At 40.7% G+C, this 22502-nt stretch overlaps 1 protein-coding gene across 5 annotated transcripts in view; it reads left to right on the top strand.

The window, feature by feature from the left end:
- OSBPL3 (oxysterol binding protein like 3) overlaps positions 1-22502 on the top strand; it is a 206022-nt gene that overhangs the window by 164745 nt on the left and 18775 nt on the right. For all 5 annotated transcript variants that reach the window (XM_033863094.2, XM_033863092.2, XM_033863090.2 and 2 more), the window contains 3 exons: positions 1724-1974; positions 5628-5765; positions 21060-21123. In XM_033863094.2, coding sequence (XP_033718985.1) covers positions 1724-1974; positions 5628-5765; positions 21060-21123 — 453 coding nt within the window. The remainder of the gene's footprint in view (positions 1-1723; positions 1975-5627; positions 5766-21059; positions 21124-22502) is intronic.

Raw genomic sequence — 22502 nt, 5'->3', positions numbered from 1 at the left:
TTATGTGTTCTAGGGCAAGTTACTTAATTTCTCTGTGCCTCAGTTTCTTCATCTGTAAAATGGGGATAATAATTCTGTTTATCTCAAGAGGTTGTTGCAAAGGATAAGTGAGATAATATATGTAAAATTCTTGAAAGGCTGTCACAGAGTAAAAGCTAGGTATGTATTAGCCATTAGTAGTAGTAGTAGTAGTATAGTATTCTTTCAAAATTTAGTGTAATCAAAGAAAGTATTTTGAGATTACATGGAATGCTGTTTTTAAAGACTGTCATCATTTGCGACTATTTACTTGATTTTTGCCCGTGTTGAGCAATTAAAACAAATTCAGAATTTAATTGGTTGCTTAGATGAACATGAGACTTCAAAGTATGACCTCACTTTCATATTCTCCTGTTCATCAAAGCAACCTCGTTATTCAGAGTGATCGGCTCTGTAATAAAATACCACCTTCTCATATGTTGATGTCATGCAAAAGATTTCATTTGAAAATAGGCTATGTTGGGGTGGGAAAAGAATTCCAGAGCATGAGGTAATGGAAGTTGTCACGAAGGAAAAGATTGATAGGTGTAAAAACCTAAGATGTAAATGTTTCATTCATTAAAAAACTGCATAGACCAAATGTAAAGATAAATGTCAAATGGGGATTAACTTGTAAAACAAATACAAAAACAAAAGATTATGTCTTAATATATCAATAGGAAAGCGGACAATTCAGAAAAGAAGAAATGTTCATGAAAGCATTCCAGACCACACTAGGAATTTTTTTAATGTAGGTTAAAACAAGGAGATAGCGCTGTCCACCTAACGATTTGCCAAGAATTCAAAATGAGTGCTGACAAGCCTGGAATGGTCTCAGAACATGGACACTGGTATATGCTTGCTGATAAATGGGAAACTGATACAGCCTTTTTGAAGAGCAGTATGATCATATGAATCAGTATATGATTCCCACTTCTGTATATTCTAAGAAAATAATCAGATATAATTAAATATCTAAGAATAGGAATATTCACTACTTTTTTTTAGCAAAACATTGAAACAAATCTAAAAGTCCAACAATAGATGAATAATTCAATAAATTATAGCTTATCCATAGCATGGAATTGTTTTACAGTCATTAAAAATGATGTTTTAGAAGAATTTTAAATAGCATGGAAAAATATTTATGTTAACTGATTAAGCAAAACATTCAACTATGCAAACATTGTCAGCTATATGGAGAAAACACTAAATGAAAATACTCCAAAATATAAATGGCTACTATTTCTGGGTAGTGGGTTATTGGATGACTTTTGTTTCCTTTATAATTTTCCTATAATATAAACACAATTGTTTTACCAGAATTGGAAACGATTTTTTTTAAAGACTTTAAAAGTTTTTATCAGAACTTGAAGTGCTTTTAAAAAGAGTTTAAAAGTAACCGCTCTGGGCATAGCAATCCAGTTTCCAGTTTTATTCTAAGTGCATATAAGCTATGAGGAACTAGCCTTTGATTAGGAGTATGAAGACCTCCCCATGGATAAAGTCCACGAGTTTTAGTGCTTATAATTTTTTGTACTTCATTTAGCTGCTCAGAATTCTTTTTATTTCCTGACTTCAGCCATAATCTGGATAACTGAGATTAATAGTATCATGGCGTACTTGCTCAGTAAGGTGGATTTTTTTTCCGTTTTAAAATAAAATGAAAATCCTTATAAGGCAACCAGACTTATTTCCCTTTCAGAGCCTGTTCTCCAAAGTGTAGGGGAAGTCAAGTCCAAAAGAAGAACGTGCTTGCCGGCCCCGTGCCCCAAGTCCGGTAACGTCAGCTTGTGGAACATCCTGAGAACGAACATCGGGAAGGACCTGTCTAAGGTGGCCATGCCGGTGGAACTCAATGAGCCCCTCAACACGCTGCAGAGGCTGTGTGAGGAGCTGGAGTACAGCGAGCTCCTGGACAAGGCTGCCCAGACGCCCAGTGCCCTGGAGAGGATGGTGAGCACCGCAGGCGTGATGGCCACTCCCAGGGCCCCGCAGAGCCAAGACGGGCACAGCCAGGGCTCCTGTCCCTCCGGTTCCCATCTGGATTGCCCGTCAGATCGGTTCATTTCGCAGCCACCTCCGCTTCCCCTCCGCCTGGCTGTTTTCAGTCACCTGGTCAGGGATTGCCACTGGGCGCGGCTTCCCTGTGACAGCTGCGGCCTGGGGCTACTTCTGCTCTGTGGTTTCGGGCTTCCTCTTTCTCCAGAACCTTCCATGGGATTGTTCTGATATTGCCTGGCTGGAAGACATGTCTTGAGGGCTGTCTGAGTATTTATTTTTACTACCCTGAGCGTATAGAACTTAATTTTTGGAGCTGGTTGTTTTGTTTTGTTTTGTTTCATCCAGGGTAAATTTCCCTTGAGAACGTTTTTGTTTATTTTTGGAATTGTCCTATCGGCCCCTAAATTTTTAGAAAATATCATTCACTCACAGGTTTCACATCAGAAAGATTCTTCTCCCCCCCACCCCCCCGCACTTCTTTTTTTTTGAATTAATTTTTATCAGAGTATAGTTGATCCCACACACACACTTCTTATTTTATAGAATACGTTTTTTTAAAAAAACCTCATCCTAGAGAGATTAACCTTCTGTTCTCTACTCAGTATCGATTCTAATCAAGTGATGGGGCTTCTGATGAAGGGGTCTCCGAGTATTTCTCATCCTTCCCCTGTCTTGTGGGGATGGGGTTAGGGGTACCTTAGTGGCAAGACTGTGGCCAAATCAGCCCTTTCTGTGACTGTGGCTTTTTGTTCTTCAAAACTTAGTGTCTCTTCCTCCTTTTGCCTCCTGGTATGTTACCTGCTCAACAGAAAGGTCATTGTTTGTGTGGGATGCTGCGACGTTGAGTGTCTTCCGCCAAATGCAGCATCTCTGCCCTAGGCATTTGCTGATTGGCTAAGCGGGACAGCACGCCCCCAGCCTCAGGGAGGGACCCAGCTATACTTCACCTCTTACGGTTGGAGGCCATTGTTTTCTAAATAGTACACATTCTGCAGTTTAAACCCTCATTGAAACTTCAATTTCTTCAGTGATTTGAGGATTAAGGGAAAATCTTTACTGGTTGAAAGAGACATCCCTGTCTCATCCCATACTGTCTCCTGGGACTTCTCCCATCAAAGAGATTTTCTTTCTTGATACTAATGATAATCAGAGTAGGAGAGAAAAACAAGCTGTTTATTTTTTGTCTTCTTTGTTACTCTTCCCCAGAGAATTTCTGTGAACAAAGGGAGGCAATTAGCTGCCAAGGCAAGTGTTAAAAGTTATCATTTGTGGACAGTGCTTTTCTTTAAAGAAAATGATTGGCTCTGAAGATGAAAGCATCCTTAAAAGGTGTTTCATTCTCGTAGCAATTTAGAGACCCTCCGGATGTCAGCTGATTGAGTGGTGTCATTGACGTTGAGAAGAAGTTTGAGGAAAGGCACCAGTACATTAGGAAGGGAAAGTTCAGGAAAGAATTGAGGACGAACCTAGCCCATGGATTGTGTTTACTGCTCTGAGTATGAAGGTCAGCTCTACCCCTGCAGAGAGTCTCTCTCATACGGTCAGCCCACAAGGAGGATGCTTCGTTCTGCCTGCTCCCTCCCTCCTCTCTCCCCCTACATCATGAATGATACCAGATTCTTTTATAAATGCGTTATATGTTAAATTGTGAAGGTGATTCAGGGTTGATTCAGCATTCCATGTAGACGTGTGACCTTGCTGTTTATCAGGTAACAGACATCTGAGGAAGCAGAGAGAGGAACAGATACCCAGGTTTCAAGAACGGACAGAATTGAGCACAGCAAATTGATTTTTATAAGCTCTCCAGCTGCTCTAGAGTGTTCTATACACTTTAGTGTGAGGTGGTAAGGTGGGACCAGTTTTCAAAAGGCTGTTGAAAGTTATGTGACTGGTGAACATTTAAGAAAGGCACATAGCTTTTTTTTTCCCAATATAAGAAACTTCATGAAATGAGCTGAGAAGAGGAAATATTGAGATTATTATTCTGTACTAGAAAGGAAAATTTGCTATTGCTACTTAGGTTTAATTTTTTGCCCCTTGCCCCTCAAAAGACCAAAAAGGATAGAGACACACCTCAGAGATATTGCGAATTTGGTTCCAGACCACTGCGATAAAGCAAATATTACAATAAAGTGGGTCACATGAATTTTTTGGTTTCCCAGTGCATATAAAAGTTATGTTTACACTATACTATAGTCTATTAAGTGTACAATAGCATTATCTCTAAAAGAAACAAGGTATACACCTTAACTTAAAAAATACTTTATTGGGCTTCCCTGGTGGTGCAGTGGTTGAGAGTCCACCTGCCGATGCAGGGGACGCGGGTTTGTGCCCCGGTCCAGGAAGATCCCACATGCTGCGGAGCGGCTGGGCCCGTGGGCCATGGCCACTGAGCCTGCACGTCCAGAGCCTGTGCTCCGCAGCGGGAGAGGCCACAACAGTGAGAGGCCCGCGTACCGCAAAAAAAAATACTTTATTGCTAAAAAATGCTTACCATCAATGCACCAGAGCCTTCATTGAGTGGTGGTAGTAACGTCACTGATCACAGATCACCATAACAAGTATAATAATAATGAAAAAGTTTGAAATAATGTGAGAAGTATCAAAATGGGACACAGAGACATGAAGTGAGCAAATGCTTTTGGAAAAATGGTGCCAATAGACTTACTTGATGCAAGGTTGCCACAAACCTTCAATTTATAAAAAACGAAGTTTCTACAAAGCACAATGAAGTAAAGCACAATAAAACGAGCTGTGCCTGAACTGTGGCTCTTTGTTGCCCTGAAAGGGGAGCTGTGGAAAATGCTGAGACCCTCACAGCCACAGCCATTAAAGGATTTTCCTCATTTCATGTTCACCTATAGTTTTCCTTCCTTTTCCTCTTTGAGTTTTCATTTTTCCTCCCAGAAAAGTAGAACTTCTTAAAAGGCACTGTGCTCTGTCCCAGGCTCAGGAAATGACCCCCAAAGATTTTCTTTGGTCAAAATGAGGGTTTTTTTTGGTTTCTACAATATCAAATTGTGAATGATTAAACTTAGGATGCTTATTCCTGAATTTATTTTTTATATTGGAGTAGAGTTGATAAACAACGTTGTGTTAGTTTCAGGTGTGCAGCAAAGTGATTCCAGTTATACATATAATACATGTATCAATTCTTTTTTAAGTTCTTTTCCCATTTAGGTTATTACAGAGTATTGAGCGGAGTTCCCTGTGGCTTATTCCTGAATTTTGAGGGAAGTTTAGCTTTTTTAATACTCTTCGTCCCTCTCCTCCTCAAAAGCCTTAGCACAACCTCAGGATTCTCAGACAGTGGCTGGTTTAGAGGGACTGACTCACCATCTTGAAAGGCATCTTGCAGGCATCAGACTAAATGGACAGTCTGAAAAGGTCTGGTCCACTTTTGCCTGGGCCAAAATGAACACAATTTAAACCTACAACTTGAAACCAAAGTTGGTTTGGGTGTCTTTAAACCAGGGACAAATCTTTGGCTTTTCGAGATAAATTGTAAAGAGAGAAAGAGAGGTTTTATTTTGTTCATGTCTTTGTTCGTACAAATAAATTTCTTGGTGATGGAGAAATAACCGGGTTCTCTCCGCTCTCGCTAGGTATACGTGGCAGCCTTTGCCGTGTCCGCATATGCATCTAGCTACTTCCGTGCTGGGAGCAAGCCCTTTAATCCAGTTCTTGGAGAAACATATGAGTGTATTCGTGAGGACAAGGGCTTCCAGTTTTTTTCAGAGCAGGTGGGTATACACCCTTTTTGTTTGTTGGGAGAAGTTGCTTATGCCTCCCATTAAATGTGCTTTTGAAATATTTATATTCCACCTTTCACTGGCTTCAAAGCAACTGAGATAATTACAGTGCCTTTACACATAAAGAGAGGGATCAGTTTCCTTCTACTGAAACCTCTCCGCCACCCATGGGCATAAATGCGCTAGCCAGGCTGAGGCTTGTTTGGCCATATGCATTGTCAGAGCCCTTCCTGTTGAAAGTTGTAGTAGAGAGGGACTTTTTTTTTTTTAATTTTATTTTATTTATTTTTTTATACAGCAGGTTGTTATTAGTCATCAGTTTTATACACATCAGCGTATACATGTTAATCCCAATCAACCGCCCAATTCAGCACACCACCATCCCCACCCCCTGCCGCTTTCCCCCCTTGGTGTCCATACGTTTGTTGTATACATCTGTCTCTCAGTTTCTGCCCCGCAGACCGGTTCATCTGTACCATTTTTCTAGGTTCCACATATATGCGCTAATATACGATATTTGTTTTTCTCTTTCTGACTTACTTCACTTTGTATGACAGTCTCTAGATCCATCCACGTCTCAACAAATGACCCAATTTCATTCCTTTTTATGGCTGAGTAATATTCCATTGTATATATGTACCACATCTTCTTTATCCATTCCACTGTCAATGAGCATTTATGTTGCTTCCATGACCTGGCTGTTGTAAATAGTGCTGCAATGAACATTGGGGTGCAATGTGTCTTTTTGAATTATGGTTTTCTCAGGGTATATGCCCAGTAGTGGGATTGCTGGGTCATATGGTAGTTCTATTTTTAGTTTTTTAAGGAACCTCCATACTGTTCTCCATAGTGGCTGTAACAATTTACATTCTCACCAACAGTGCAAGAGGGTTCCCTTTTCTCCACACCCTCTCCGGCATTTGTCGTTTGTAGATTTTCTGATGATGCCCATTCTAACTGGTGTGAGGTGATACCTCATTGTAGTTTTGATTTGCATTTCTCTAATAATTAGTAATGTTGAGCAGCTTTTCATGTGCTTCTTGGCCATCTGTATGTCTTCTTTGGAGAATTGTCTATTTAGGTCTTCTGCCCATTTTTGGATTGGGTTGTTTGTTCTTTTGATATTGAGCTGCATGAGTTGCCTGTATGTTTTGGAGATTAATCCTTTGTCCGTTGATTCATTTGCAAATACTTCCTCCCCTTCTGAGGGTTGTCTTTTCGTCTTGTTTATGGTTTCCTTTGCTGTGCAAAAGCTTTTAAGTTTCATTAGGTCCCATTTGTTTATTTTTGTGTTTATTTCCATTACTCTAGGAGGTAGATCAAAAAAGATCTTGCTGTGATTTATGTCAAAAAGTGTTCTTCCTAAGTTTTCCTCTAAGAGTTTGTATAGTGTCCAGTCTTACATTTAGGTCTCTAATCCATTTTGAGTTTATTTTTGTGTATGGTGTTAGGAAGTGTTCTAATTTCATTCTTTTACATGTAGCTGTCCAGTTTTCCCAGCACCACTTATTGAAGGGACTGTCTTTTCTCTATTGTATATCCTTGCCTCCTTTGTCATAGATTAGTTGGCCATAGGTGCGTGGGTTTATCTCTGGGCTTTCTATCTTGTTCCATTGATCTATATTTCTGTTTTTTGCCAGTACCATATTGTCTTGATTACTGTAGCTTTGTAGTATAGTCAGAAGTCAGGGAATCTGATTCCTCCAGCTCAGTTTTTCTTTCTCAAGACTGCTTTGGCTATTCGGGGTCTTTTGTGTCTCCATACAAATTTTAAGATTTTTTTGTTCTAGTTCTGTAAAAACTGCCATTGGTAATTTGTTAGGGATTGCATTGAATCTGTAGATTGCTTTATGTAGTTTAGGCATTTTCATAATATTGATTCTTCCAATCTAAGAACATGGTGTATCTCTCCATCTGTTGGTATCATCTTTAATTTCTTTCATCAGTATCTTCTTGTTTTCTGCATACTGGTCCTTTGTCTCCCTAGGTAGGTTTATTCCTAGGTATTTTATTCTTTTTGTTGCAATGATAAATGGGAGTGTTTCCTTAATTTCTCTTTCAGATTTTTCATTATTAATATATAGCAATGCAAGAGATTTCTGTGCATTAATTTTGTATCCTGCAACTTTACCAAATTCATTGATTAGCTCTAGTAGTTTTCTGGTGGCATCTTTAGGATTCTCTATGTATAGTATATCATGTCATCTGCAAACAGTGACAGTTTTACTTTTTCTTTTCCAATTTGTATTCCTTTTATTTCTTTTTCTTCTCTGATTGCCGTGGCTAGGACTTCCAAAACTATGTTGAATAATAGTGGCGAGAGTGGACATCCTTGTCTTGTTCCTGATCTTAGAGGAAATGCTTTCAGTTTTTCACCATTGAGAATGATCTTTGCTGTGGGTTTGTTGTATATGGCCTTTATTATGTTGAGGTAGGTTCCCTCTATGCCCACTTTCTGGAGAGTTTTTATCATAAATGGATGTTGAATTTTGTCAAAAGCTTTTTCTGCATCTATTGAGATGATCATATGGTTTTTCTTCTTCAATTTGTTGATATGGTGTATCACATTGATTGATTTGTGTATATTGTAGAATCCTTGCATCCCTGGGATAAATCCCCCTTGATCATAGTGTATGATCCTTTTGATGTGTTGTTGGATTCTGTTTGCTAGTATTTTGCTGAGGATTTTTACATCTATATTCATCAGTGATATTGGTCTGTAATTTTCTTTTTTTGTAGTAGCTTCATATGGTTTTGGTATCAGGGTGATGGTGGCCTCATAGAATGAGTTTGGGAGTGTTCCTTCCTCTGCAATTTTTTGGAAGAGCTTGAGAAGGATGGGTGTTAGCTCTACTCTGAATGTTTGATAGAATTCACCTGTGAAGCCGTCTGGTCCTGGACTTTTGTTTGTTGGAAGATTTTTAATCACATTTTTAATTTCATTACTTGTGATTGGTCTGTTCATATTTTCTGTTTCTTCCTAGTTCAGTCTTGGAAGGTTATACCTTTCTAAGAATTTGTCCATTTCTTCAGGTTGTCCATTTTATTGGCATAGAGTTGCTTGTAGTCGTCTCTTAGGATGCTTTGTATTTCTGTGGTGTCTGTTATAACTTCTCCTTTTTCATTTCTAATTCTGTTGATTTGAGTCCTCTTCCTCTTTTTCTTGATGAGTCTGGCTAATGGTTTATCAATTTTGTTTATCTTCTCAAAGAGCCAGCTTTTAGTTTTATTGATCTTTGCTATTGTTTTCTTTGTTTCTATTTCATTTATTTTTGCTCTGATCTTTATGATTTCTTTTCTTCTGCTAACTTTGGGTTTTGTTTGTTCTTCTTTCTATAGTTCTTTTAGGTGTAAGGTTAGATTGTTTACTTGAGATTTTTCTTGTTTCCTGAGGTAGGCTTGTATAGCTATAAACTTCCCTCTTAGAACTGCTTTTGCTGCATCCCATAGGTTTTGGATCATCATGGTTTCCTTGTCATTTGTCTCTAGGTATTTTTTTATTTCCTCTTTGATTTCTTCAGTGATCTCTTGGTTATTTAGTAACGTATTGTTTAGCCTCCATGTGTTTGTGTTTTTTACGTTTTTTCCCCTGTAATTGATTTCTAATCTAATAATGTTGTGGTTAGAAAAGATGCTTGATATGATTTCAATTTTCTTAAATTTACTGAGGCTTGATGTGTGACCCAAGATATGATCTATCCTGGAGAATGTTCCATGCGCACTTGAGAAGAAAGTGTAATCTGCTGTTTTTGGATGGAATGTCCTATAAATGTCAATTAAATCTATCTGGTCTGTTGTGTCATTTAAAGCTTGTATTTCCTTATTAATTTTCTGTTTGGTTGATCTGTCGATTGGTGTTAAGTCCCCCACTATTACTGTGTTACTGTCGATTTCCTCTTTTATAGCGGTTAGCAGTTGCCTTATGTATTGAGGTGCTCCTATGTTGGGTGCATGTATATTTATAATTTTTATATCTTCTTCTTGGATTGATCCCTTGATCATTATATAGTGTCCTTCCTTGTCTCTTGTAACATTCTTTATTTTAAAGTCTATTTTGTCTGATATGAGTATTGCTACTCCAGCTTTATTTTGATTTCCATTGGCATGGAATATCTTTTTCCATCCCCTCACTTTCAGTCTCTTGTAGTCAGCATATATGGGTCTTGTTTTTGTATCCATTCAGCAAGCCTGTGTCTTTTGGTTGGAGCATTTAATCCATTCATATTTAAGGTAATTATTTATATGTATGTTACTATGACCATTTTCTTAATTGTTTTGGGTTTGTTTTTGTAGGTCCTTTTCTTCTCTTGTGTTTCCCACTTAGAGAAGTTCCTTTAGCATTTGTTGTAGAGCTGATTTCGTGGTGCTGAATTCTCTTAGCTTTTGATTATCTGTAAAGCTTTTGATTTCTCCATCGAATCTGAATGAGGTCCTTGCTGGGTAGAGTAATCTTGGTTGTAGGTTCTTCCCTTTCATCACTTTAAGTATATCATGCCACTCCCTTCTGGCTTGTGGAGTTTCTGCTGAGAAATCAGCTGTTAACCGTATGGGAGTTCCCTTGTATGTTTTTTGTCGTTTTTCCCTTGCTGCTTTCAATAATTTTTCTTTGTCTTTAATTTTTGCCAATTTGATTACCATGTGTCTCAGTGTGCTTCTCCTTGGATTTCTCCTGTATGGGACTCTCTGCCCTTCCTGGAGTTGGGTTGCTATTTCCTTTCCCATGTTAGGGAAGTTTTTGACTATAATCCTTTCAAGTATTTTCTCGGGTCCTTTCTGTCTCTCTTCTCCTTCTGGGACCCCTATAATGCGAATGTTGTTGCATTTAATATTCTCCCAGAGGTCTCTTAGGCTGTCTTCATTTCTTTTCATTCTTTTTTCTCTATTCCGTTCTGCAGCAGTGAATTCCACCATTCTGTCTTCCAGGTCACATATTCGTTCTTCTGCCTCGGTTATTCTGCTATTGATTCCTTCTAGTGTATTTTTCATTTCACTTATTGTATTGTTCATGTCTGTCTGTTTGTTCTTTAATTCTTCTAGGTCTTTGTTAAACATTTCTTGCATCTTCTCAATCTTGGCCTCCCTTCTTTTTCTGAGGTCCTGGATCATCTTCACTATCATTACTCTGAATTCTTTTTCTGGGAGGTTACCTATGTCCACTTCATTTAGTTGTTTTTCTGGGGTTTTATGTTGTTCCTTCATCTGGTACATAGGCCTCTGCCTTTTCATCTTGTCTATCTTTCTGTGAATGTGGGGTTTTTTTCACACAGGCTGCAGGATTGTATTTCTTCTTGCTTCTGCTGTCTGCCCTCTGATCGATGAGGCTATCTAAGAGGCTTGTGCAAGTTTCCTCATGGGAGGGACTGGTAGTGGGTATAGCTGGCTGTTGCTCTGGTGGGCAGAGCTTAGTAAACCTTTAATCAGCTTGACTGCTGATGGGTGGGGCTGGGTACCCTCCCTGTTGGTTGTTTGGCCTGAGGCAACCCCAAACTGGAGCCTACCCGAGCTCTTTGGTGAGGCTAATAGGGGACTCTGGGAGGGCTCATGCCAAGGAGTACTTCCCAGAACTTCTGTTGCCAGTGTTTTGTCCTCACAGTGGGACAGAGCCACCCCCCACCTCTGCAGGAGACCCTCCAACACTAGCAGGTAGGTCTGGTTCAGTCTCCCCTGGGATCACTGCTCCTTCCCCTGGGTCCCGATGCATACACTACTTTGTGTGTGCCCTCCAAGAGTGGAGTCTCTGTTTCCCCCAGTCCTGTTGAAGTCCTGCAGTCAAATCCCACTTGCCTTCGAAGTCTGATTCTCTAGGAATTCCTCCTCCCGTTGCCCGATCCCCAGGTTGGGAAGCCTGACGTGGGGCTCAGAGCCTTCACTCCAGTGGGTGGACTTCTGTGGTATAAGTGTGTGGGGATGGACTTTTAAAGCACGAAGCATTTGCCCAACTGCAACTTAGAGATTGGAAGTGTGCACCCTACCTTGCTGAATCATCCTTTTAGAGCAGAAGCACCCCCTTCAGAAGGGGCAGCACCAAATAAACACATTATTCTTGATTTTAATTTAAGAGGAATCCTTCATTCGTGTATTTATTCATTCCATCCATAAATATTTCTCGAGACTATACCACCTGCCTGTCACCGTTCCAGGTGCTGGGATACTGCAGTGGGTGGGAACTGGGGGCAGACAAGAACGCCTGTCCCTTATGCAGTGGATGGACATACCTTATGCTTACGCAGCTTGAGTTCCCTAAGGAGGTTCCGCAAGACCCTTCCCGCCTGAGTTAACAGAGAATAATATTCAAGAACAGTATCTATGGAGTCAGCCAGCCTAGATTCAAATCTCAGCTCTCCCTTTCACTAGCACTTAGAGCACTTATACTTGAAGTATAAAGTGTTACATGAAGGTTTGTTGTCGTCATTGACGTTATGACAGCATGGTTTGCCATAGTGGAATGTTGGGGACATCGAAAACCTCTGTCAGTAAGGAATTGTTTAGCTAAAATAGAGTGCATCCTGCCTGAAAATAAAGAGCATTTCTCTCCCATCTGGTTAAGGCAGCACCTAAGTGTGTCTACCCTCTGTATATCCCTAAATGTCAGCCTGGGAACATGAAACATCACTGATATATTTCACCCCTCTCAATTCTTAGAAAACTGAGGAAAAAGGGATGGGTTGCTAAAACATTATTTTCCTTCTGTTATCTTGCTGCCTTGTTCATCAGTGGACTGGTATTATGGGAGTAGGAAGGGGAGGGTTGTGTGGCTGAGAGACTTATGAAGATAGTGGTTGTCTTAACTGTGAATTACGAGCACCGTTCTCTGAAACTCAAAGGAAAATGACTATACAATAATCCCAAAGCACATTTTCAATCGCTTTCCAGTTAGCAGCTAAAACGAGAAATTAAACACTGATATTGGGGCGGTAGGGGGTTAAATCAGTAGTTAAAGGGTAAGATAATCTGATTCCAATTCAACTGGGTTATTTAAATACTAAATCTAAAATGGAATGTGAATAAATGAAAATATAATTTGGTTACCATGGTATTACATGCACTCATGTGAAAAAACAAAGGCCGAAAATAGCTCCAAACTACAGCAGACAATCAGGACAGGAAGAATAGGTAGAAGAAAAGAGTAGTAACGTGAGCTTGTTGTAAAGCTGAGCTTCAATCCCACTAGCCCTTGATGGGGCAGGGCTGATTCAGGATCTGCACGTGCTTCCACTGTGGTGGCAGGGAGAGAGAAAGCAGAGCTCCTGGGCACATGTGCACAGAGACAGAAAGAGCATTACATAAGTTAGTCTTTAGTTCCGTGAAACGGATCCTAAGGAAATAAGCAAGAAAGGGATCTGGCCATTGTTAGTAGCATAGGGCGTGCTGGGTGTCATATGGACCTGCTTTAAAATCTTAACCCCGCCACTTTGTGTGTGGCCTTGTATAAACTACTTAAACTTTCTGAAACTCAGTTGTTTATCTGTAAAATAGGAATGATCATGCTTAGCTCATAGGTTGCAGGAAGGGTAAGGGAAATAACACATTGATATATAAAGCACATTCAGTACCTGGTTATTGCTCTTATATTTAGAGGCAACTTTTAAAATGCTTTTTAATATACAGTGTTAAGAACACTTAGAGGAGTGTTGAAATAAGATGTGCTATATCTACTGTACTGATTCAGGTGGTTTGAAGGTGGCATAATGTCACTGGTGAGTCTCTGACACAAAGCAAGCCATGAGGCACCCAGGAGTCCTCACAGCTGGCTTCACCATGGGGATACCAACAGTCCTGATCGTGAGGGAACCACTTCATCTGTCTTGAATTTAGCCTTATGGGCTAGATAGTTGATTCTTTAAATATACCTGGGAATGGACGAGCCTCTCAGGGACAGAATCACACTAGCTAAGGTTATAAGAGACATATGTAAACCAGAATGCTACTATATGCCTTTAGCATGAAAAATAGACCTGCCGTGGGGACCAGATGGCTTTGGTCAGCCTGACCAGTGATGCTTTCCCCATAGACTACTTAGGAAGACAGAACTGTAGTCATCAGGTAAGTGTACAGTGAGAAGGAGAGGTGGCTATTTAATTCAATGTGGCAGGCTGTCCACTGCCGCAGAAGTGAAAAGGGTTTTGACCAGGGCCTTCCTTTCCCAGCCAGCAGGAGAAACATCCATTCAGCCTCCCCCATTCCCTCCCTCGCCCCTGTTGGTTATGCTGACCTGGCGACCCGTTGTGCATGAAGGCTTTCTAATTTACCACATCTAAAGAGAGTGCCAGAGCATTTATTCTGTTTCATGCTGGTACCTGCCAGTCTGGCTCCTTCTGCTTCTGACCCAGGAGATGTTCTGTTACGGAGACAGCGTGACTCTACCCTTGTCTATTAGGTGTAGGTGATGGACTTCCGCTTTCAGAGTTTGGGGCTTCTTTGCTTTCTTGTATCTCTCTACAATAAATAGAGCTTGCTGAATGACTAATATAATAAACTGAACAGGACCCCGAATTAAGATTTGGGGGTTGAATTTTATTCTAAGGAGGACATTGATGGAAATCATATCTCCAAGTGAAAGGACCTGGAAAGAAACAAAGCTAACTCAGCTTTTCTACTGAGTTTTCTAGACAGCAGAGTCAGGTGATTTGGAAAGTGATGTCTATCCCTTTCCTCCAAGCCCTTAGGTTTTGTGGTTTGCGGTTTTGGTGGGTATGGGGATGTTTGGAGTCGTCGGTGATTAAGGAAGTTGAAGTAAGTACTACTGCGCAGAGTTCAGCTATGTGGAAGCGTGCCCCCTTTACCTTGTATCTCATGCAGAAGACCCAAAAATGCAGCAGCAAAATGACTCGTGCAGTCAGAAACGAGAGAAAGCATTTGCTGTTCAAGTTTTCCTCCTGTCAGTTAACTAGTATTATGCTTGCAGGGTGCTTTTTGCTTTTCAAACTTGTGCAGGACCTTATTTGATCTTCACAATACCCCTGTGTGGCAAGTGGGGTGAGGATCAGTTACAGGTGAGGAAACCGACGCCTAGGCCCATCGGCACCTTCCAGCGGCCCTCAGCTGCACCCTCTGTTCCTATGCCAGCATCCTCTCTCCCTCACCTTTTTTTTGGTGTCTCTTGTGTGGGTTTAGTGCTCAGAGCTGCCGGAGTCACCAGCTGCCGATGTGAAAACAGCCTTTTGTACACTGTTCAGACTATGGGGTTTTGCCTCTCATTGTCACATAAACCTTTCATCCTCCAAACTCACGTAGGGCTTTGTTCTCAACTCCCGTTGTGGGCTGGGCAGTGGCCTTTGTGAACAAGGAATATTCAGGAATCAATCATAAACATTCCCGTCATATGTGCTAACCTCTGACTGTTCCACCTTCTCAGGGGAGGAGTTTCCTTTTTTTCCAAGGGAATCCAGAAGGAACGGACTTCCTTTGCCTTGTCAGGGACCGAGGATCCTGCTGGCAGGATTCTTGGTTCTCGGGCAGCCTGGGTTGGAGCTTCATCAGGGACTGGACGCGTCAGAAAACTCATTTCAGTTTGCTTTGCTTCTCTGTTTTGTACCTTTGGGAACAAAAGTACAGAAGTTGGTGTCTATAAAGGATAAGCAGTTAAGCTATTGTCTAAAAGTGGCTTTTCCTAATTACCTGGAACTTCAGTTGTCAGGTCACTGCTCAAGCCATCTTCACCATTTACCCACCCAGCCACTACTGTTGAGTTTCTGGCAGCAAAGCTGAGCAAAGTTATTGAGTTACTAAGATGTAAGAGATTCAATTGAAGTCTTTTATCTTTTGCTTCATGGGTTCAGCCCTTCTTCCTTTTCTGTTACTCATCAGAACTCTGAACATTCTTGGCTGGATTTAAAAATACCCTACTTATCACTCCCCCACCCCCACCCCGTTGCACACCCACATCACCCGTCTGAATAGTTCTTTCATCTACTAGTAGGTAGGGTTATTTACTTCTGATTAAAGTGGCAGCTTGTTTAAAGACATTATCAGGGGAAATTCAAGCTGTTCAAATAAAATAAGCAATAAGTCAACTGTAAGGTGACTAAACCAGTGCTTCTGCATTTCTAGGTCAAGTCATTACTTAATGTAGTTTTTTGTTTTTTTTTAAGAAACCATGTATTTATCAAATAAGTGCTTAACTCTGAACTTAGGGGAAGAGAAAATAATTGGCAACTGTATTTTCCCCCAAATCAGGCCAGTATCCTTGGCATCCTCCTTAATAGCTTTCTCTTATAATCCACGTCCTATTCATCAGCAAATCCTAGGATCTTCCTTCCAAAACCAGCCATTTTCACTGCCACCCCACTGGTGCTGGCCTCCAAGCCCAAGCCATCGGCATCAATGACTGGGCTTGTTGCGATAGACTCATCAACTGGTCTCTTGTTTCCATAGCCAATTCTGCACTCAGCAGCCAGAGTGATTGCTCTCACGATTTCCCCAGTCACTTGGGATCAAATCCCAAGTCCTGGCTATGGCCCACAAAGCCCTGCGATATGCCACCCCCAGATATCATGACTCCTTCCACTTTGACTCATTTAGCTTTAGCCATGCTGGCCTTTTTTTTTTTTTTTTTTTTTTTTGCCGTACACGGGCCTCTCACTGCTGTGGCCTCTCCCCTTGAGGAGCAGAGGCTCCGGATGCACAGGCTCAGCGGCCATGGCTCACGGGCCCAGCTGCTCCGCGGCATGTGGGATCTTCCCAGACCGGGGCACGAACCCGTGTCCCCTGCATCGGCAGGCGGACTCTCAACCACTGCGCCACCAGGGAAGCCCCATGCTGGCCTTTTTGCTTCTCCTAAAACATATCAGGCATTTGTCAGCCCTGGGTAGTGGCTGTGTCCTCTGATCTAGACATACTTCCCCCAGCTATCCATGTGGTTAACTGCCTTATTTCTCTTAGCCTCAGAGGTTTCTATCACAGAGTCCTGCCCCAACCACCCTGTCTGATATGATACTTCCACTGACCATCTGCCATCCTCCATCCTCATCCTTGCTTTATTCTCCTTTACTACTGACAGATTATGTGCTTATTTGTTTAATAGTCTGTCTCACCTACTTCTGCACTAAAATGTAAACTCCAGGAGGGTAAAGATTTTTGTTTCTTTTGTTTCTCATTGTATCCACAGTGACTAAGACAGTGCCTGACACATCACAGGCAATCAGCAAATGTTTGATGAATGCCTTGGTCCCCTCCGTGGGTGATTTTTGACCTGCCACTTGTTCTCTTTTCCACGAGCAGGGCTTCATGGTTAGAGACGCGTCCAGAACTAGGAGGACTCTATAGTTATGCCTCTGGAGAGCTGCAGAATTGATGTATTTAAGGGTTTATTTTTCTAAATCTGAAGAAGAAAAACCTACAAAATACACACATATTGAATGCACTCTTGACCCATATTCTCCTCTCCTTACCACCCACCTCATATAAAGTGCATTCTCAAAGCATCTATCACAAATGATTAGGTCAGGGTGAAGAAAGACCTCAGATACACAAATAAATTACAAGAATTCTTAACTACCATGGGAACTCATTGACTCTCGGATTGTAGAAAAAAGATACATATAAATATTTGCACAATAAAAACCATGTAAACTAATTTCCTGAATGTTTGAGAATCCTTACCAGTCAGAAATTGCTCTTATTTGATTGGAATGGAGAGGAAGTGATGGAGAGAGATACTAAAAAACTAGTCTAAAGTGGCTTTAGCTAGCAGACTAACAGACAGCGTCTACTGCGGGGCTGAATCAGTTCAGACTCAAAATCTAGTGCCTTTCTATGCCTGGGTTACAATGTAATGAGAAGAGAAACTCAACCAAATCCCGTACTAGCAAACACAGGTTCGATTGTGCACATTATTCTCTATTCCGGTAGATTTTAGAGAGATTACCGTCAACAAAGATTAAATGATTAACTGTGTATTACCCCCTTTCCATGGGTATTAAAATTAATCAAAGACTTAACAGAATCTTCTCCAGTTGGCTGGCATCCACTGCCGCCTCTGATGTTAGGATTCAAAGAAAACAGATGTTAGAATGATAGCATCTTGAAGCCAGAGGGATTCTCAGACCTCATTCTACAAAGAAATAAATGAGAGAGAGGTTGGAAAGGTCAGACTCAGAAGATTCCTTCTCCAAGTATCCATGAGATGGGACCTTAATGGTGTGCCGAGGCTCTGGGGAGGGACCAGAGCCCAACTTTGAGAGCAGTCATTGAGGAGCAGCTGAGGCATCGCAGGAAACAGCATTGGATTTGAAGTCTGAGGACCTGGGTTTAAAACACTACCCTCATCACTGATTAACTGTGTAACACTGGGCAGGCTCTTCACTGGAAAGAACCCGTTTCCTAATTTATAAAATAAGGGTAATGAAGACACAAGGTGACCGTGAGAGCTAAGTGGAAATACCACTTATGACACAAAGTTAAAATTTAATCTCTGCTTACTCCATACCAGCATATGATCCTGGCACTTTCCATGTGTTATCTTTTTGGGTTTGCAAAGTCAGTGGTACTAGCGCTATTTTGCAGATGAGGTAATTGGGGCCCAGAGGGTTTTAAAACACACTCAAGGTCATACAGCCAGTAGATGATATTGCAGTTAGGTTCTAGATCTGTGGGACTTCAGAAGCTCTCCCTCACTCTCTGAAACTCATGCAGCACATGGCAGAGGCTTCAGAAATGTTTCATGAATAAATAACCTGTTGTGAGGAAATATATCAAAGAAAAATAAGGCATCAATTTAATTTCCCTGGAAAGCTTTGTAAACTTCTGAAAAGCCATGTGCACCAAATAAATCACTCCCAAAGGCCTTTTTAAGCCAGAAAGAAATAAGCCAAATCACTGATATTTCAATGTTGAGATTAATGCATTCAGAAAACAGCCCTTGGACCCCATCTAAAGGCACTTTGCTAATAAGCATTGATTCATTAATCTGACACAATCATTTTAAAAGGTCAAATTAAAAAAAAAAAAAAAAGTCGAATTAGGGCTTCCCTGGTGGCGCAGTGGTTGAGAGTCCGCCTGCTGATGCAGGGACACGGGTTCGTGCCCCGGTCCGGGAAGATGGCCGCTGGGCCTGCGCGTCCGGAGCCTGTGCTCCGCAACGGGAGAGGCCACAGCAGTGAGAGGCCCGCGTAACGCAAAAAAAAAAAAAAGGTCAAATTAGCATTTTATGGGACATATGTATACTTTATGGTATGATAGGCTTGCTTTTATAATTCATATGGACAGTATATTTATCCTTGTATTATGGGATTTTAAATTATTACAGAAGAGTTTATAGTTTTTATATATTGTATTTTGCTTTGATGTTTATATTTAGCCAGACTTATAAAATGCCAAATTCTTGATAAAGGCTGTGATCTTTACATTTTTTACTATATAATTTCTGTGGGAATGAATATGATCTACTTTATAATAATCTACTTTAAAATATGCCTACATTGTGGGACAGGGGAACATTCCATAGCTCCTCTCCCCTCCACTCGGGGGTGGATAGGGCAGGTAGAGTGAAGAAGTGAGGGGTTGGTGTTGTCTTGCCCTAGTTTAGTTTTATATGATCCTGAGGCTTAAAAGTTAACTCCGCTGTTTTTGTTGAGAGCTAGTGGGAAAAGAAGGGAAAACAGGGGTGTAGCGGTTTGTGATATAAAGTATCTTCAGGGGGTTGGACTGAAAAAGAAGAAGATGAAGGAAAGCAGAGAGTTGCATTTTAGGAGTGAGGTTTCTAAGTCAGTGTTTGAGCTGAAAAGCACATAGGCACGGGGAGGGGGCTCACATTCTCAAGAGGCCTCTGAGAATTAAGACCATCAAGGGACAGTAAATGTGCACCTCCCACCTCATATTGGATCTGGGATTTATATTCATCAAGACCTGAAAGATGCCTGCCCTGTTGACATCTTTGTCCCTACTTTTCTCCGAGCCAGGCTGGTACCATTGCACTCCCATCAGTTGAACGTGTGTGTGGTGTCACTCACGATGATCCTGTCCCTGCCGTTCTCCACCTGGAGGAGGGCCACAGAAGTGGTTCTTAAACTGTGTTCCGTGTTCACTGCAGTCCAGGGTCCAGAGCAAGGCGAGTGGTTGTGGACTGGTCATCCCCACTTCCTGCCACACCTGTTCACCTCAAGCCGGGTTCTGAGTATACTGAGTTCTTGATAAGATATGTTTGAAAACAGGGTGTGGCTGCTTAAGGATTTTTTTGTGTGAAACTTTTTTGAAAACCATCTGTAAACCAAAAATGCTGGGGTTTACCTCTACTTCTTCCCTATCAGTGTGTCTGGGAAACGTTGCTGTTACTTAGTCTTTCTAGTTTCAGTCTCCTCATGTATAATATGATGGCTTTGGCCCAAATGCCCTAAATGTAAGATACCTTTGCTAAGAACCAGCTTAGTCAGAGAAATTTCTGTAAACGCCGCTAGCAGCATTACTCTGGTTTTACTAATACCGAATTATGATAACAGCACATATACTGCTCTCGTGCCTTGCATGTTACTGAGATAATGAGGAAATTAACTGAGAAGTCTTTTCTCTTTAGCTTCTTCATTAGTGAATAAAACAGAAGTAATGACCTCAGTGATAAAAGGCAGGGAAATGAGCTACAGTCTCTGTTACACGGGACTCTCTTTTCTAGAATGTAATTTGCATATTTACTCAAGATATTTTTATGAACAAAAATTTTTTCTTAGCAGTTGACTAACATTTCTTCCATAATTGTTTAGCTTTTTTTTTTTTTATAAAAACATTCTTTTTTTAAAAAAACTATCTTGGATTCGTCTTCTCGTCAGTGATTTAATAAAAAGTGGCTGGACTATGTGATGCAGAGTTTTCAAAAGAGTAAAATCTGCTGAGCCAAAGAGCATTTGTGTGTTGCTTAGGAATATTTACGTAACTAGGTTCGACTGTTTGACATCTTAATTAAAACATTTGTGGGTCCTTTCAGAATAGCATTGATTTTGACCTTGGCAGCTAACGTCAGATTAGATGATTTATAAGTGGGCAGTGTTTGCATCTCTGCTTTTGTTTTCATGTCTTTCAAAACACGTCTCTACCCTCATCACTCACCACTCGGCTGCTTTTTCCCCAGGCTTCTGGAGGCTTCCATTCACAGGCTTTTTCCTGACATATTTGAGCAAGACAGAGCTGACTATGTCAGGAGCACCCTCTTGAGGACAGACTTATTGAAGGGAAACTAAACAAGTTTCCGTTCAGTTCGACGCTGCAATCGTATTACATCTCAGTGCAAGGGAGAAAGAATGGATTTCGTGAGACACAAAAGTTAATTGTTTGTTTCTTCGCCTTTGTTTCCATCAGGTCAGCCACCATCCACCTATTTCTGCATGTCACGCTGAGTCTGGAAATTTTGTTTTCTGGCAAGGTAATGTGCTCGTATATTTGACTTCTGTCCTTTTGTGTAATGGTATAATTTATTTCATTCAGGAACTACTGTAAACGCTTGTTAAGGTCAAAAGTGGGCCCTGGACTTGGGCCTCATTGGAAGCAACTGTACCACTTGATGTTCTTGCCTCTCACCTCTGAACAATAACTGCCGTTTGTCGACTTCAAAATTCAAGATTCTGGAGGATAACTTAGTTGTTCTCTTCTTTCAAAATCCTCAGTCTTTGTCTGGGCCACCACCATGGTTTATTGCTACAATTTTTCCTTTATCACATTCCGTGGCCATTTGAAATGCCTCATGTATTTCAAGACATTAAATATTTACGGTTATTTATCGGATTCTAGACAGCAGACGGTTCTTTTGCTTTTGAAGCTTTAAATTTTATTCCTGAAATTTTACATTGCTGACTTTTTTTTTCAGTTTGGGGTTGTTCCTGTATTCAGTTTATTATATTTTGAATTTGGGAAGGGATGGCTTGCTCTGAAGAATAAATAAGGCTGCAAATATTTCCTAAATGGATTAATTAATTTTGTTAAGTTATTTATTCCAAAGTCAGAAGGTGCTATAGAAAGAAAATTTGAGCATCCCAGGTTTTTGAACAATGAGCACATGTCAGTTTTTTAAAAGATTCTTTTCTGCTAACTGGTTAACACCTGATATGCCACACTGCCTTTTTTTAAATGCATCTATAAAATTTAAAAGATGAGAAAGAGTATTTTGTGGAAAAATTTCCTTCCCCCATTCCAGATCGTAGCCATCCAGTTTCTCTCTCTGGACGCAATATTACCAGTTTAGGTTACAAGTACCATGGTTTCCTTTCTGAGTCTTTGCTACTAAAGTTTAAAATTGAAGCTTGACTGGAGACTTCTCTTTCACCGAAACCCTCTGGAAATAATTCCCATAAGATATCTAACCTCCTAATTGCTGTGTCATTGACCTTGTTAGCACTTTATTATTATTTTTTTAAGTTAGGTATTAGGTAATGGGAGGGGTCTTCTTCAAGTACTTCCTGCGTGCTCCTTACATCAATCAGAGTTTTCTCCTCCACTCCCTTTGCTTCTTCATCAGCTTCTTCCTGGGCAATCCCGTGTCTCCATAAGCCCACAACTGCCAAATCTTGCTCTTTTTTATCCACTTTGACATTTTCCTGCCTTTTGATTAGGTTGTTTAGATCACTTACATTTATTGTGATTATCAACATAGTTGGTTTTAAATTTGGCCTCTTGTTATTTGTTTTCTGTTTGTTGCATCTGTTCTTTGTTCCCCTTTTCTTCTTTTTTTACGTTCTTTTGGATTAATTATTTTCTGTGATTCCATTATATATCCTTTGTTGCCTTATTAGCTGTACTTCTTTGTTC

This window comes from Tursiops truncatus, chromosome 9 (genome assembly GCF_011762595.2).
Source record: "Tursiops truncatus isolate mTurTru1 chromosome 9, mTurTru1.mat.Y, whole genome shotgun sequence".
NCBI lineage: Eukaryota > Metazoa > Chordata > Mammalia > Artiodactyla > Delphinidae > Tursiops > Tursiops truncatus.
Note: the sequence above shows the minus strand (reverse complement) of the source record. Positions and strands in the feature narration are given on the sequence as shown.